We start from the raw sequence: 18,214 nt of genomic DNA, 5'->3' as shown, positions 1-18,214 counted from the left end.
TACGATTACGGCCAATTATTTACGAGACGCGAGAGCTGAACAGCTTTCCGTGATGTTTTACAGAATTTTATTATGATTACTACCGTGGTTGTTAATATAACTTAACATGTTTTATATGAGTTATAACTTACAAGAAAGGTAAATCAACTTAACTTGGTCATATCAATTTTTAGTAAAAAAACAAATGCCATGCCACCACAAAATCTGTGTTCATTTCCTATTACAGAATTGTAGGAGTGTCCTGTTTATGATTTACGAAGTTAATAAAATGTCGGCGTCTCAGGCAATAATAGGAATAAATTGAGGGTGTTAAAACTATTGGTAAAATTTCAAACATAGACCTTACCTTTGCTTATTTTTCTTTGAGGATTCGATATTATTTACGAAGAACACCTTAACCAAAATCAACAACCAAAGCTTAAAACATACTTTCAGTTTATAACCAGAAAGTGATATAAATTTTCATAGCTTCCGAAACAAAAAGCAAAACAGCAAAAAAACATTTCTATTTTTAGGAACGAAATCAAAAACATGAAAAAAGTAATAACGCCAGAGGTGAGACGTGATAGAAATTTACTGTTGAAGTTTTCAGATATTTTCCTCCTTACCTTTAACTTGTTATTCTCTAAACATTGCTTCGAAAGGTTACTATTTGCGTTTGACTGAAGACAAATGTATAGAAGAAGAAGGGTTTAATTCAAAAATTGTATAACTCAATAATAAAAAATCTGTTATAATCTAATATTATATTATATTCTGTAACGTTTTCGTTGTCGCAGTTACAAGTTTCGCAAGAATAAACAATTGCAAAGAATTAGAATTTGTTCATTGTAAAGTCAACATCTCTTGAGGATGATCCGGTGTTTGAGCGAAACGTGCGTCGAGAGTTTGCGGAGGTTTTGGGGTACCTTTTATTTTATATTATAGTTTTCCTTCGACATTGGGATCGAAGACTGAGCTAGCGGCCTAGCTACACAGACATGCTAAATGGGTTGCTTTCTGGTTGCTCCTTTTTTTGGTCATTTACAGGGGTACAATTTGTTGTGGAGTAGGTGTAAAGATGAAGGAAGTATAGGTAATTGAGCTAAATTTTTAATGATAATAAAAGTTAAAAAAAAAAAACAGTAAATTAATAGTTTTTTTACCAACACTTTGAGGAAATGTAATTTTACACAGTCTAAATATACTAATTTCGGCATCGGCAGTAGGAGAGCCGTAACTTAGTGGTCAAAGCGCTCAGGCCGCGTTTGCCAGAGTCGCAGGTCCAAATCCAGTCGGTTCCGAAAATTTAAAGATGCATTTAAATTTAAAAAAATAGAGTACTTACTAATTCAAATATAAGTTCCTTTTCGTCCAACTGTCGCAGCTCGTGCCGCGACCGTCGCTGCGGTCGCGACGGCGCGGCGTGCGGTGGCTGGTCGCCGAGGAAGGTTGGTGTGCCATCCACTGTCGTCACCAACGGCTTCAGGAGGCCGCCGCGCTCAAACTCGTGCGCTGAGATCTTCCTGTCGGAAAAGTGATGGGTTTTATGTCTCCTTGGTCATTATCAGAATAGTTAAAGTCGCTCTGCTGATGGATGCTGGATGCTCTCACTTGGTGGTAAGTTATGAAGCAATCGAAGATGGTAACGAGCTTAGGTACCTATAAGACGTTTGGCATTTATATAAAAACGCATATCGGTAACCGATCGATTTCTACGCGGAACCGTAGGGTAAATCTGAGCGACACGTCTGTCAGTAGGGTGTCCGCGTTAAGTCTTCTAAATTTCCGAGTTACGTATGACTTAAAATGTCTTATTTATAATAATTATGATTAGTTACCTAAGAAATTGGACCTAATTCTTATTAATAAAAATGTAAAGTTTAGGTTCAAATAACACTAACTAGTTTTAAGTCTAGACTGTTGTTAAGAACAGGTTCCACGCCTTACCGTGTTTCTTTATGGAAATAATAAAATGATTGGTTAAAACACCTCTCTAACACATAAAATTGTCTAACAGTTAGTGTTTTTGTTTTGTTGGAAATAACTGGAGTGTTATGTTTATGTATCAAGTGGGAAATTCGTTACAAGGTAATTAAAAATAAAACTAATTTATGCCCTTAGTTTAAAGAAACTTTAATATTCAGCAGTCTGGCACATAAGTTTTGAATGTTGATAGTCTCGTAGTAAAATAATATTTTTTCAGATTTTCCTGGAATAAGATCTGGAGAGCCTCTTTATAAGAATTATCATAAGTATTTCAGACATTCATTTGCAGTATTCGGAGCTATAATTCTTAGGAGAAACCTCTTAAAGAGACTTCGAAATAATCAAACGTGAGGTTATGAAAATAAATTGGCTATTATTTTACGTATCCGTGGGAATATTATTAAAAGCTTCAGTAATCCGTGACGGATGAATAAATATTCACTTGAAATTGGAATACAAATACAATTTCTACATTCATTCCAATTTCCACATTAATTTTATCATTCAAAAGCACTTTATTAACTACAAAACACACATCCCACACGTTTAGTTATTAATTTGGTTAATAAACACCGTCCTATTTGCATTACTTCCACATCGGATAATCCGCCCATAAATCAGCTAAATTGCCAAATAATACGCTAATTTAAATTAACATTTCTGCTATGAATTATGCCCGTGGACGCAATATATCTGATTAGGAGATAATACAACGCGGACTGTGATCACATAAACACTCACATCGGGAATTAAAGCGCATACAAAGTTTAATACTCAAAAGTATAAAAAATAGTCAAAGTTTATCAGAGTCGCTTAAGATGCGTTTATATTCTTTTCCATAGCAGTAAAATTACGGTGATAACAACATACGTTAACTAAGAACCGAAGCTTTTCCGACCTAAAAGAAAACTGAATTTATATACTCTTTTTCCATCCGAAAAACTAATAAGCAAGAAATAAAAAAATTCTTTTATTTTAAAGACGTACCTATAATTTTTGAAGAATTACCTCGATGTTTCCAAAATCCCTTAAAAAGATCTTAAACTAATTGAAATGGTACCACCTTTGAGGTATAACATACCAAACAAAAAATAATCATCAAAATCGGTTTATAATCGGCGGAGTAATCTATCAACAAACATACAAAAATAAAATACTGTCATTGAGAGCCTATTCCTTTTTTAAAAGTCGGTTTAAAATTAATAAAGGTCTTTTCCTAGCAAGCGTAGTATTCATTTTATATTAAACCAATATCAAGTTTATTTTCAAATTTATCACATTTTTCTAAGACCATAAAGTTAAAACAAAATTACGTTACTAACACTCCCCTATAATTAGCTTGAACTAGAAGTTGGAACTTCGTCCGTAGGTGGTGGCCGGAACATTTTGCTTTGAGATAATTCAGGAAAATTGCTTCCTCAACCTAACTTGAAATCCTTTTCCGTACTCGTACGTAGTTTTATTCAGCCTTAATTAATGTTCTACTTTTCGGTACAGACCTCTCTAAGTTATATGATTAATATGTTGATAGCCTGGTGATTAAGATCTTTGGGTAAACCGAGTTCACCGGCTATGTGCATTTAATTCAAAAAATTAAAAGAGCATTTGCTTTTAAAGTGACAAACGAAATCGTTAGGAAACCTGCATATCTGAAAGTTCTCCAATGTGTTCTCAAAGACAGTGAAGTCTAACCATCCGCTCTTGGCTAGCAAGGTGAACTGCGGTCTAAGCCCTAAAAGTGGAAACAAGTGCCTTGGAATTACCCACTCCAAGGCATGGGCACTTAATGGGTTCAGAATTATGATTAACCAAAACAGAGCTAAATTTGAATATTCTAGCGTTGCAATCAATTTGATAATCATCATAATGACAACAAATTAATATACAATGCTAGACATAGGTCTTTTGTAAGCTCCCAGCAACTCGTTTGATGACCTCTGTCAAATTAGTCGGAGACTTCTAACGCTGAGTTGAACTATATCTTTAACTCTGGTTCTTTTAATATCTCCTCATTCCTGATTTGATTACGTAGAGAAGCACAGAGCATAGCTCTCCCCATCGCCCGCTTAGAGCATCAGTATTTGTTCATCATACTGAGGCACTCAGCGGGCGGTTACAATAAAATGTATGTTCATCAATAGTCCTACCCACTGGGCTATCATCGCGTCATCTCACTACTCTGTATACATTTTTCATGTAATGTACGCATCAAAAGCGTCATCTAAGTGCATATTTAAATAAAGAAATATTCGACTTAGACTTTAAATAAAAAAATAACCTATTTCAATTTAATACCGCATCGTACTTACTATCAGGTGAGATAGCAGTAAAGCGCTCATAAACTTTATAATGTTTGTAACGACCTTTCAGTAATATCTAAATTGCAAAGCTTTAAAAAAAGTAATACGCTTATTTAATATGCATGCATAGTAAGAGTTTCATTATGTGCAATTAAGATCGTTTAGGGATACCTTAGACGCGCCACTCCTCTGCCATTTAGTTATCTTCGTATGTAAAAGACTTGTTATTTTATAAATAAAAAATAAGCGATGGGCAATCAACGTAGCCATTACCTGCATAATTATGAAATTTATGAAATAAAACATAGTTTTAATCGTTTTAAAAGAACTGCAAACCCCCTCTGACGAGACATTGAAATATGGCATATGTTTAACTGATCATTAGGTAGTTAAATAAAATGCCATGAAATAATTTTGTACCAACTGTCAAAAACGGTAAATGACCACCCAATTAAAATCCCATTGTAATGTCAAATTATACAACGATTTGATTGGTATTCGATGCGCCTGAATACAAATTATCCCATTTTAAATGAAAGTGATTACGAAATTTTTTAACTTAAACTAAAACTACGAAAGTTCCAAACTTAATGCTTTTAAAGTCGCTATCCAAAGTAATTTGGCAACAAACTATCTACTAAGTAAATCCGAATACAGGCGAAATTTCACTTCGGATAATGTTCGCACCTGAAAAGACATTCCGCATGAAAGTGCCAACAGCGTTTTTTTTATTATTTAAAACTTTAAAACTTATTTGTTACTTAACTGCAGAAGACCGGCGCGACGCCGGAATGACACTGTCTACAACAATACCATTTCCGTCTTTCGCAGACGCATTTAATTTAAGTATCAAATTCAAACTTTGAAAATGCATTTTTTAAATATCTCTGGATGAATATAGATCTTGTTACTTTCATGACTTTTATATTTCGCTGTGATACTTCACATACTTTAAAAAAATGGCGTGAAATTTTTTGGATAAAACCTATTTGTGGTAAATTCAAACCTAATGATTCGCCTGGACTTAAAAGTTCTTTACGACATGAATAAATACCCGTTTTCACTAACAACGAAGTACGGTATGAATAAATAAGAATCGCTTGATCTAAGGATATTCTTAGACATACCATCTTTGACCAATAGTTAACACCGAAGAGTTTTAACGTTAGATCGAAAGAGAACACATACAGAGAGAACATTAAGACAACCGAATATACTATATTTTGACTTGTTATTTCAAAACTAGGGCCGACGGAAGATTAATGGAGGCTTTCGCCGTCTTAGAGGGCGATTACTAACGCTCTGATAATACGCTACTTTATTATGTTCCTTCCGAATGACAAGAATCGATAAAAAGGCGAACAACCGCAACATTATTTTAAATTGACTGATGGGTGGGTAGGTTCTTACATATGGGAAATATTTTCTGGTTTTCAACTTCGGATTTTCTATTTCCGGTATTTTAATCGGTTTCTACGCGCCATCATGATGGAACGCTAAATCGGTTGGCTCGTCTTAGTCGGTAAGATGGTAACTAGCCATTGCTGATGCCAGACCAGACTAGAGATTTCAATAATACGAACACGGGACCTCCGTTTATAGCGCTCACCCCTGCGCCAGAGAAGTTGTCATAAGTTACCAAGCAATTCAAGTCAATTATCCCAATATGCCACCGTTCAAACTGAAGGGCCCTTCACCAAGTTCTGATTGCCTGTAATAGCCAATTACCAACTTTATTCCTTCTGCTAGGCTCTCCGGTAATTATATAAGACGTATTAATATACGTCTTAAATATAATAATACCTCTAAAAATTATACATAAATATCTTTCAATATACGTAATGAGCCAATTTTTACTCTCGAGTTTCCTCTAAGAGGCATTTTTATTTAGGGAATCTCGCATTATACTTATTTTTATTTTTATCCATATTATAAACTAGCTGTTGCCCGCAACTTCGTCTGCGTTTGATTTTGTTTTAAAAGTATTCAGTATCGCTAAGCCTTAAATGAGTATAGTTGTATATACATATAACATGTGACTGTCAATTAATTATAGACAAATAATTTGCAATAAAATAAAATTGTGACTTTACTTAAAGATCTAAGCTATCCTATCTCTTAAGTTGGACCAGACTGCTCACGGTGTGCCAATTTAATTTAAAATCGGTTCAGTAGTTTAGGAGTCCATCGCGGACAAACATCGTGACAAGAGATTTATATATATTAAGATGTTAAAGTTTGTTTGTGTAAGCAATTGTAAATAATAAATAAATAAACTACGATTAACACACATCGCCATCTAGTCCCAAAGTAAGCATAGCTTGTGTTATGAGTACTAAGATGACTGTTGAATAGTTTTATGAAAAATACTTAAAGTACAGATAAACACCCAAACACTGAAAAACTTTCCTTCACAGACATTTCCAGTTGTGGGAATCGAACCCACAACCTTGGACTCAGAAAGCAGGGTCGCTGCCCACTACGCCACTCGGCCCTCTAATCCGTCGGCCGATAATTTTTACTTCCCTCCACGTCACTAACAGTGCCAGCACTAATCTCGTTGAAATTTAGATGAAGAGAGATTCTTCACACTATTATTTAAAGCTGCTTTAGGTATATTTTTTTATTAAATACACTTAATCAGAAGACAAAAATCCCTAAATAGAAAAGCACTTATTTTTATATTTTCTTCACGTCATATTCTGCGGTAAAAGGCTTCGGTCGTGGCTATGTATTTAACACCCTGCCGACTAAAACGTTGCGCCGAGCGATTAAGCGTTCCGGTATCGTTTCGCGTAGAAATCAATTGGCTGTATGGTTTTTATACAACTGCCGTACCCCTGCAGTACCAGTTACCACCAGAAAAGATGCCGTCAAGGGCTAACGTGTAATGGAATAAAAAGAAACCTCATATCTTTCCTGAACATATGAAATTTATTTTACGAGAACTACTAAATCAAACTTGTATTGCCTTACAAATAAACGTGGCATAACGTCGAATACTTATGTTTGTTTCATAATTTGGCATTTGAAAGGTGCCGTCACTTGAAGCGTAACAAAAACTGCATAACTAACTATTGTTGTGTTGTACGTGAAGCACACATTAAGGAAATATATTAAACCTACGCATATCTTGTAAGATATGCAACGAGGTATCTGAGATCTTAGCGCAACTGAAGCAACTTGTTTACAGAGCTACGACGGGTCGGCTTAAGTCTTGGCGCAAAATAGCCCCTAAATTGGATCGAGCTTCCTCGGGTATTATATCGAGTTATAACCTAAAATGCAAATTAATAATCTTTCTTTAAATAGTCATAGAGTTTTATTTTAAGAGGTCCATTGCCCAAGAAGGAAACCCCTGGGAGAGGTGGGTTGGGCGAAATGTTTAGTCCAGCTGTGGACCGTAACACAGGCTATTGACGATACACAAGAAGTAGGCAACGGGAACCTATCATTTACTATAAGACTCCCCAGATCTGCCTACCGTATGTCCGTTGGTGGGTTGTATCTCGTAAACTGTAATGGGCAGAGAGAAAAACTCTTGAAAGAATCTGTATTTTTAATGCCGCTGTAACATAAAATAATAATAAAAATAAACAAAAAGTTGAAAATTAAACGGCTGGATAGAAGCAGCGGAAATCCATGATATATTATGAAAATTAAGATTAATATGCTATACTCCGCGAAAAGCAGGAGAATCTGTATGGTTAAATTTATAATTTCTTCAATCCTTATACTCCACACCAAACAGATCTTCGGCAATGTACCCTATTGTTGAAGGAGATGTTGCTTTACAATGAATAATTTTTAAGTCATAATCTACTGAGGATGCTCCGGTTTCAGAGCGAAACGTGCGTAGAGGGTACATTGCCGAAGATCGGGGTTGGTGTGGAGTATAAGGATTTAAGAAATTATAAATTACACTACGAACGATGATGACTGGTAAAATTACATGCGGTAGGAAAGAAGTGTAAATTTTACGTTTAATCTGTAAAAATATCTTTATAGATAGGTTTACCTTCTTGAACGTAAACTAAAAATCAGTAGAGCGAAAATCATTTGTTAAAGACCTAGACGATTTAACATGGAAGGTTTCATTTCTTAAAGGAACCACGTTCAGGAAACATGTTGGCGGAACAACCTAAGAGTAGTTTCCTTAGTTCACAATTTACCTTTCGGTTGATTTTCGTGCGATTGAGCATATATTGTAAAATCAAGGAAGTTTTAGCAGTCGGATCGGTCCTTTTGTTCTATATATATAATATTACCTATAAATATATAACCTATTTCAGTTGACATCTAAGACTGGACCTACATAATCCGTACTTTAAATTATTAATTAAACTATTAATTAAACATGTCACGAAAAAACAAGAGCATTAGGTAGTAGTAGAGCTTTTTGTGACAGAGGTCGTCCAGGGAAGTACCATCGCCATGTTTATTTCTGCTGCTAAGCAGCATTGTTGCAATGTATGTGTTCCAGTCGTAATTCAGCACGGCAATGCCTCACATTGATGGACACAGGGCTGCATGTTGCAGGACCTACCTCTTGACTGCCCTGGTGAAGTGTTGCTCTGTTTATAGGCGATGGTTTCCACTTACCATCAGGTGGGCTACGTAAGAGGTTAGAAAGCTTAACCGTGAAAGATCGCATCTAAACTGCAAGCAAACCCTAAAATGTCAGTTCAGTTGTAGTTGTCTAGACCTTCAGGCATCATTCATCCGGCCTGCTACCTTTTAACTTCCACTGCTGGGCACAGGGCTCTTATCTTATATGAGAGCTGGTTTTAGAGCATAGACCCACCACGCTAAACAATTATTAACACGAGTTAGTTATAATTATCGGGATCGATGGGCTAACGTGCTCTCCTAGACTAAGGCTTTGACACTGCTATTTTCCTAGCTCTTATATTGAATATGCTACAACAGGTACACAAAATGAACAATTTTTTGCCAGGTCCAGGAATCGAGCCCAGGACCTCGCGATCCGTGGTTGAACTTGCCGACCACTAGACAAACGAGGCAGTTTCATAACAATAAGCAATGATGTATTACCTGACAGGTGTAGTGGCTCCGGACCCAGATCCGGCTCTCGAAGGGGACGCAAGTTCTGCACTTTGCGGCGTTGCATGTGACACCAGCCACGCGTCCACAACCTGTCGCGTTGCCTTCCTGATGAAATCACAACATGTTAATAAAGAAAGTAAAATAAAAACATTTTATGGCGCAGTATTTTTCTGCTACATCAGGGAAAACAAGTAATATGTTAGCTAGCGATGAGGCACCATCGCACTCATACGTACACAAAAGTTTCAATAAAGCAATTTGACATAGCGCAATAGTAAGAGCTGTGGTCTTCTACGTGGGAGGTCCCGGGTTACGCTCCCGGCTGCACGGCTAGTAAAGGCAGGATACAAAAATTACATCCACCGATTATATCCCCTGACAAGGCATACAGTTAACGTGGCGCGTGAACAGGAGTTTACTCCCGTTCATTATTATGTTAATATTATTTTCACTGGTGCACCAGTGCTTGGAGAGAAGCTGTGGTAGAAGATAATTTGCTCTTGCCCCGGGTCGAAGTACGTCTTCTGCCCATTCTAGGGGCAATTTGAATTAAGCTAAGGACACCCTGCCATTCGCCGATTTAGCGTTCCGCTACGATGTTATGTTAAACCGATTAGGGGTGTGGATTTAATTTAACTGACATACCCCTAACGGATTACCATCTAATACTGTATCGCCACGTACGACCAAATGAGATTGCAGTCTAGCACTAACGTTTAAAGGAATGAAAACACTTCAAGGGCATGATGAACAGACTGACAAAGTGTCATTTCACCCAAGTGAACTCTAGAACCTAGCTTCACTCGTCAGAAATGTATTAACAAGTATTAAGGTTAACCTAGATTTATACTAGGTTAAATAAACATTCGATAGAGCATCTCAAATTGCATTACTTCTTCGATAACTAAATTGCGAACTTCATTGGTATTGCTTGTGTTGATATCAAATAGCGAGTTGCCAGTGCTTCCACGTACCAAGTAATAATATTATACGCTCAGGAACGTGGTCACTAATAAACCAACCGTAAATGCTGCAGAACAAAGCGCTTACGGTGAAGTACTTCAACGTCAAAGACTTTACGACTACAATTTACGCAATAAGGCAATCACGGGGACTTAGAATAATAGTTTCATTGTAAACTAACTTTGTTCTGCTCTGAAGAACACTATACTAGCTAGAAAGCAGATTTATCCGCTTTTAAATTTATGATACAGTTTACAAAATCATATCGTTAAGATCATCGCGTGAGCTTATTCAAGCCTGTTTCCTTATTGGTCGGTCTAATATCTGTATTTACCTCTCAAGATAACCACTTACATCACTATCATTATCTATTGTGATTGTGATTTATGTTTCAATAAAGCAATTCTACATTGTTTCTGCTTAGATATACATCATGCCCACGGCTGGATGCATATAATATAGCTCTTAGGACTGAGGGATATATGCTCGCCGCTGTTCTCGGTTATCCGCCCACAATATGTCGAAGTCCCTAGCACAGGTCTAATAATGCTTAGATCCCTGGCAATGGCAATACAATATTTATATATTTATAATATTCAAATATTGCTATGGTCAGGTCAGGTCTGGCCTTGTCTGGTGGCCCGAGTCTTATTACTGACTTTCCAACAAAAGTGTTGAACGATGCCGCGTAGAAACCGCGGGTTATTGATTAACCGTGGATGTAGCATAACTGCATCAATCCTAACCGGTTAGCCCGCTACCATCATAGAATGCGTTATTAGATTAGATTACAGTCAAGGGCTGACTTGTACCTAATAGGGAAAAAAAAAACAACATGCCATTTGTTAATGTATGGCAATTCGTTTAGAACCGTGTTCTTAGAAGCACGAACAGGAATGGTAAAGCTCCAAAGTGAAACTTCAGATGAGAAGACAGAGTAGACTTCTACTAAATCGCAAATAGGCCATACCACTGTGATCAATATTGTTACAAAGAACCTTAATACTAGGAATGTAAAGATTATTATCGCGCGTGAACGTAACGTGTAGGTACTAAACGAGTTTGTATCGAATAGTAGTAGTAATCGAATAAGTACCTTCCAAACAACAATGTAAGTCCGAGAATAGGCAGAATTCCAAACGTTTTCTGATCATTTATTAGGGAAAAGAAGATTCTAGGCCTCCGAAGCGTTATAAAAGTGTGCCCGACGCCGTCGACGCGACTAAGTCAGTCAGTTGTTCTGAGCATAAGTTTATGCATAAGTTTAAAGAATGTGTTAAAACACATTTATTACAGCGAGGTTATTATACAATTAGATGAATTTCTTAATAACAAGGTTGCTTGGAAGCATCCGGCTCCGCTTTCATCTCTCACAAGATAGAAAAATGAATTTTAAAATGTAAAATGTAAATTGTTGATATTGGAAAAGAGCAACTGCTGAGTTTCTTGCCGGCTTCTTCTCGTTAGAATCTGCCTTCCGAACCGGTGGTAGAGTCACTACACACAGACAGACTTGACGTCTTAAGTGCTTATATTGGCCTACTTGAAATAAATAAATTTTGAATTTTGAATTTTTTTTAATTTTTTGAGAGCAAAGTGAAGAAACATCGAAGTGATACTTTAGTGGAAAGTTAGTTAGTTTAAAAGTGTTAAGTGTAGAACCTGTGATTCTGGAAGATGATAGCAGAGGTCACTAGACTTCTGCTACCATTCTGGACTTTTGCCCTACGGTTGGAAGTGTGCTCTGAGACTTTGTACTGAAGAGAGGATTAAAGTCTTACCAGAGTCATCAGGAGTTTTTATACCAAATCTTAGAATCTTAGCGCGTAACAATATCAATACCACCACCATATCAATAATGGAACTCTTAAATTTCTTATTCTGTTTGAGTGGGTAATAAAAGATTTTAAAAGGACGGATACGATAAGACGAAATCGAGTCACGAGTCAAATCGAATTTATCGCGTTGAACTTGAAATGGTAGCATGGAGGTTACATAAGAACTCTAAATACATGTTACATTTCTTTTCCTTGACCAATTTAAACGGGTGCCGACTACCAAAAAGTATTTTACACTAGGCTAATATAAAGTCCAAATAAGGAACCTCAGCACCCCGATAAGTCGCCAAGACTTAAGGGTGCCAAGAACTCTGTAAACAGTTTTATCTCTTGCTTGTATATAAATAAATAAATCGTTCTTTTCATAAAATGCAATTTCCATTGAACAACGATTTTTGTAGTCTCATTACAATGAAAAAGAGCATTTGATAATTAACTTTAAAAACACAAACAGGAACCTCAAGAAACCCTATCATCAAAATATCAACCCATGCAAGGGCCTATACCACAATGAGAAGGGGCTAAGGCCGTAGTCCACCACGCTGGCCCAGTGCGGATTGGTGGTCTCCACACACCTTTGAGAACATTATGGAGAACTCTCAGGTATGCAGATTTCCTCACGATGCTTTCCTTCAGCGTCGAAGCTAGTGGTATTTTAATAGCTTAAGAAACCTTAAACTTACCTTTAACTATTGGTTTGTACATAAAACATGCATTTGCCTACTAACCTATTTTATGAGGATATTATGTTTTTTTACTCCACTATAAGTTAGCCAGTAACTGCAATCTTACCTGTTAAATGATGATGCAGTATAAAACGGTAGCCAGCTTACCTGTTGTTATTAATATTGTGACAGTTGTAATAAACCCCAAAGTTTTCTTCACGGCATCGTAGCACAACGCCAAACTGCTAGTACAGTTGTAACTTGCCACGGTCGAAGCCTTTCACCAGACCAAACCAGGGAAATGTCTAAAATTATAAATTTCTAAATTGCCCCGCCGGAAATTGAAGCCGGGATAAATAACAAAGAACATAGTGAGACTAAGAGAAAACTATTTAATACAGCTTCCGGCACGGGTTCGAATGAAGCAGATTTAATACATACTGGCAACATCGAAGACTTTGTAGTCATCGTTACGGACGTAGTTTCCAGATGCAAGGCACGTAGCGCGAGTGAACGGTTGAAACAAAATAGCGCAAGTTCAAGGAAAATGTAATTTGAAATAAAGCCGGTTTAGTGCTTTTCGTCTTACAAGTGTTCTTGAAAATTATACTAATTATAAGTATATTTTTTTTTTTTTTCAGTTACCCTCTGACAATGGTGTCAGAGACCATCTATATGCGAATTTTTCCCTGAATAAGTGCCAGCTCACGATTGTCGTGATATGGTTATATGCTACTTTGCTCTTTTTTTTACTGCCTTTTAACTTCTCCGTCTACTAACTACTTATGCGTGAGTGGCCTGTCTGCAGTAGCCCTGAGTGCTCCGTCAAATATTATATTTATACTATTTACCCGGCTAAGTTTGTTGTGGGCTCTTCTTAGACCTCGTAGCTTTAGATTTAAGTTGGCGAACGAAGTTATCACCATCCCGTTACAATTATGTAAACAAATATGTATGAACGCTTCATAAGTGCCTGTGATAGGCCTACATGAATAAAAAATGAACGATGAATCTAAAATGATTAATTAATTTCAAATAAGTGTGTAAGTATGTAATTTAATGATGCGTGCAGTGTGGTGAATGCTGGCAGATCAGAATACAGTTGGCACATTGTTATTGTCGCAATGCTGTTTTCTGGTCTGAAGGGCGTGGTTGCCCGTTGCCGGTGTAATGACAGGCTTAACACCTCAGGTTTTATGGGCGATGTTTTTACACTTGCCATCAGCAGGGCTTTCTGCTTAGTCCATCAGTTAATAATTATAAAAAAAAAACAAACACCTATCCTATTCTCGAACAGGCAGCAGCGTTCTGAGAGGCAGAGCTACTACTACCATATATTGCGATCAAAAACCCGTCTGCCCAACGCGGTGGTTATGGGAAACACTCCCGTTGGGCGTTTAGTCTGGCGGTTGACTGTCGTCGGCTGTTAATAATATAATTTAAATTAATATACTACGACCACACACATCGCCATCTAGACCCAAAGTAAGCGTAGCTTGTGTTATGGGTGCTAAGATGACTGATGAATATTTTTATTAACAATATTCAAAATTAAAATTATTAAAATTTAATTTAGCTTAAAATATACAGATAAAAACCAAAACACTGAAAAACATTCATGTTCAATACACAAACATTTTCCAGTTGTATGAATCGAACTCACAGTCTTTGACTCAGAAAACAGGGTCGCTGCCCACTGCGCCAGTTGGGCGTCGGAAATCGGGATTTATAAAAACCGTAATAAACGGGGACGAAGAAGAACACGGTCAACAGCTAGTCAGTAAATAAATTTAACTACAAAAGTGAGAATAAGCTAAAAACCTTAGGTTCTTAATACAAAAAAAAAATAGTTACCCTAGTCGAGTAAAAATAGATTGAGTGCAAAATTTATGAAACTGGGGTTTTCTTTTATTCCACTACAAGTTAGCCCTTGACTGCAATCTCACCTGGTGGTAAGTGATAATGCAGTCTAAGATGGTAGCCGACTAACCTGTTAGGGAGAATGGTAGCATACAACTTATCGGTTTCCACGCGACATCGCACCGGAAGACTAAATCGCTTAGCGGCACGTCTTTGTCTGTAGGGTGGTAACTAGCCACGGCCAAAGCCTCCCACCAGACATGACCAGAGAAAATTCAATTCTAAATCCTCTGTCGGGAATCGAACCCGGGACTACCTAATTAAATTCACAGCGCTCACCATTGCGCCAGGAAGGTCGTCAGAATTAGGCCGGTTAGCCCCTCAGTTTACAACATTACTTATTTCTATTATTTTATCAACTTAAAAAAAAGGAGGTGGTACTCAATTCCACTGTAAATATTTTTTTTATACTTGTTACCTTATTTCTCCGCCAATTATGAACAGATTTTGACTTGGTGACCTTTTTTTGTTTGGTACGTTACACTTCAGAGGTGGTCTCATTTTAATTTGGTGAAGATTTATTGGAGGGATCCTGGAGAAATCCAGGGAAATTTTCAAGTATTATAGGCACCTCTACAGCAATGTAAATTTTTTTGCATCTTCTTTCGAAAATCACCATATGTTCAAATGGCACTAATGATGAAGACCACGGATGACGATCACGGGTTGCGCTTCGATTATGGTATATGGCTGCTAAGCAATTGTATGAAAATTACTTTTCTCGTAAATAAATATGAAAACCTGGATAGTAGTTTCATTTTTGTGCCTTTTGGAGTAGACTTTGGGACCGTGGGGTCCCGAGGCACGAGCTCTTTTTAAATAATTATCGAAAAGGGTTATCGAGTCTACCGGTGATCCTAGAGCGGGCAGTAACCTTGGCCAACGAATTAGTTTGGCCATCCATGGGGCAATGCTGCCAGCATCTTACGAACTGTGTCTCGCTGCGGTGGTTTCGAAGACGTTTTAGATTTTATTTAGTTTTACATATTTTATTTTAGGTTATATTTATAAAACAAATGTGGAAAAAATTAAATTATAGTAAAACACCTTTTTTGAATTAAAAATGTTGTATAAAATATTTATTTCTTTTTTTCTAGTTCTTAAATAAAGTCGGTTTTATTATGTCAATTTTTTTTTCGTTAAGCACAGATATCAAACTTAAATTAAGTCTGGGGAATTATATAATATGTTGTAAGTTAATGCAGTAGTTATTAGTTAGTGTTTTAGTTAATCAATTAAATAATAAAATATTTTTTTTTTTTTTATTGGATCATTAAACTGGTAACAACCAATGACGTTATCATGAGAATAACATAAATACAAGAGAAAGACAGAGATTGAAACCTTCTAGAAATGACCACAGCATGCTTAATTTAGATTTAAATAATCATAAAACTATCAAAAGTGGCATCTATGTACCTATTTGTATAAAGAAATATTTGACTTTGACTTCACCTGACTTCATCAGGAGGAGGGATTAGGTATAAAAAATATATAAAATCATTTCTAAAGTAGGTATATCGACTACAGCCTGAGCGGGTTGATGGATTTTATTGTAAAGGAATATTTCAAAAGATATTGAGTAAAAATGACGTGACATTTTCCATCGGATTCTTTCGACAATAGAAAACACGCATTTTCCATTTGCCTGGTATAGCTCAATATGTAAACTCTGAGTGCCAAACCGTCGCGTGAATCGTAAATAAGTAAAAAAAAATCGCGTAGGTAATAATATGACGTCTATTACATACTGCCGCAGAATCACATGTTTGTCGTAAATAGCTAGCGTAAGTTATTTTAACGCCTAAAAGAATGCATGTTTTTCTTGAAATGGAATCTATGAATCACACTTTATGAACACATTATTATTTTATAATATTACATCATACAATGGACATACGGTTGCCGCGTGAATGTATCACTATTATAACAGCATTATAATACTGCAACATACGTACATTTGACATACAATAAGCTCTGATGTCCTAGTGGTAAGCGTGTTCGACTACGGAGCACTAGTTGTTGGGTTCGATTCCGAGGACGGGTCAAAAAAAGAGAAGAGTTTAGCCGCAGCGGCGTGAATAGAGGGTATGCACAGGGTATGCAGATGATATTAAATGAAGAAAATCCCCAGTACGAGTTATAAATACTTAAGAGTAGGCTTTTTATAACTCTTACAATACATATCCTTAAGTTTTTTATACCCCGTACTGGAGATTTTCATCATCCCCTGTGCATACCCTCTATGCACGACACTGAGTTTAGGCCGTATAACGTATTCCACGTTCGGCCGTATAAATTTATTAACCAAAATTTTACTAAGTGTCTTAATGTTATTATGGGGTAATCATAAATTCTTACAGCAGTAGGTAACCAGGTAGGTTTTTGCTCAGAGAGGCCTTGGTGGAACGCGTTAATCTGGCGTTAATCTGGCCTTAAGCGAGGTGTCCGATTGGGGTGACACTAATCTGGTACAGTTTAATGCTTCCAAAACCCAAGCGTGTTTGTTTTCCGCCAAACGGAGTCCGTTCCCCCTAACTCCGACTTTCCGAAATGTATCTGTGCCAATCACGAATAGTATTGAGCTCCTAGGTATCAGCATTTCGTCCAATCTAAGCTTTGGACGATGCATCGAGTCCAAAGCTAAAACTGCTGGCAAAAAACTTGGCATCCTCAACAAAGTTAAGCGCTACTTCACGCCAGAACAGCTTCTAACCCTGTACCAAGCTCAGGTTCGGTCGTGCATGGAGTACTGCAGCCATTTATGGGATGGCTCTGCCAAGTACCAGCTCGATGCTTTGGATTCGGTGGATCGTCGTGCTAGGAGACTCATTGGCAACGACCTTGTAGTCAGTAGACTTCAAAGCCTTGAACACCGGCGCAAGGTTGCTTGTCTGGCTGTTTTCTACAAGATACATTTCGGAGAGTGTGCTCAGGAGCTATTCGATTTGGTCAAACCATCTCCTTTCTACCATCGAACTGCGAGGCACCGAAAGAATCTGCACCGTTACGTGGTTGAAATACCATCAACACGTACGAAGCGTTTTGCTTCTTCCTTTCTGATCCGCACCGCAAAGGCCTGGAATGCCCTCCCATCTTCCGTCTTCCCTGATACCTATAATCTGGGTACCTTCAAATCAAGAGTGAATAGGCATCTTCTAGGCAAGCGCGCTTCATCTTAGGCTGCATCATCATTTACCATCAGGTGTGATTGCAGTCAAGCACTTGTCTATATACTTTAAAAAAAAAAAAAAAAAAACCACTTAGTAAATTAATTAACAGTAGTGATACCTACCTACTCACTAAATCAATAAATATATTACGTAAAACCGATACTTAAAATTTTTTACCAGAACAGGGAATAGAACCTAGGCCCTCACGATCCGTAGCTGAACAAGCAAACCATAAGAACAACGAGGCAGTTATAAATCATTTCCTGCGGGCTGATTAATTAATTTATAAGAAGCAACGGCAAATTGCTCATCCTAATCAA

At 37.1% G+C, this 18,214-nt stretch overlaps 1 protein-coding gene across 5 annotated transcripts in view; it reads right to left on the bottom strand.

The window, feature by feature from the left end:
* The window catches only part of LOC120630796 (dual 3',5'-cyclic-AMP and -GMP phosphodiesterase 11-like), a 183,205-nt gene that overhangs the window by 95,070 nt on the left and 69,921 nt on the right, over window positions 1-18,214 (bottom strand). For all 5 annotated transcript variants that reach the window (XM_039900075.1, XM_039900076.1, XM_039900077.1 and 2 more), the window contains exons 4-5: window positions 9,324-9,440; window positions 1,328-1,505 (exon numbers count right to left, since the gene is read on the bottom strand). In XM_039900075.1, the coding sequence (XP_039756009.1) occupies window positions 1,328-1,505; window positions 9,324-9,440 (295 nt within the window). The remainder of the gene's footprint in view (window positions 1-1,327; window positions 1,506-9,323; window positions 9,441-18,214) is intronic.

This window comes from Pararge aegeria, chromosome 17 (assembly GCF_905163445.1).
Source record: "Pararge aegeria chromosome 17, ilParAegt1.1, whole genome shotgun sequence".
In the NCBI taxonomy this organism is placed as follows: domain Eukaryota; kingdom Metazoa; phylum Arthropoda; class Insecta; order Lepidoptera; family Nymphalidae; genus Pararge; species Pararge aegeria.
This window is presented reverse-complemented; position numbering and strand designations above follow the sequence as displayed.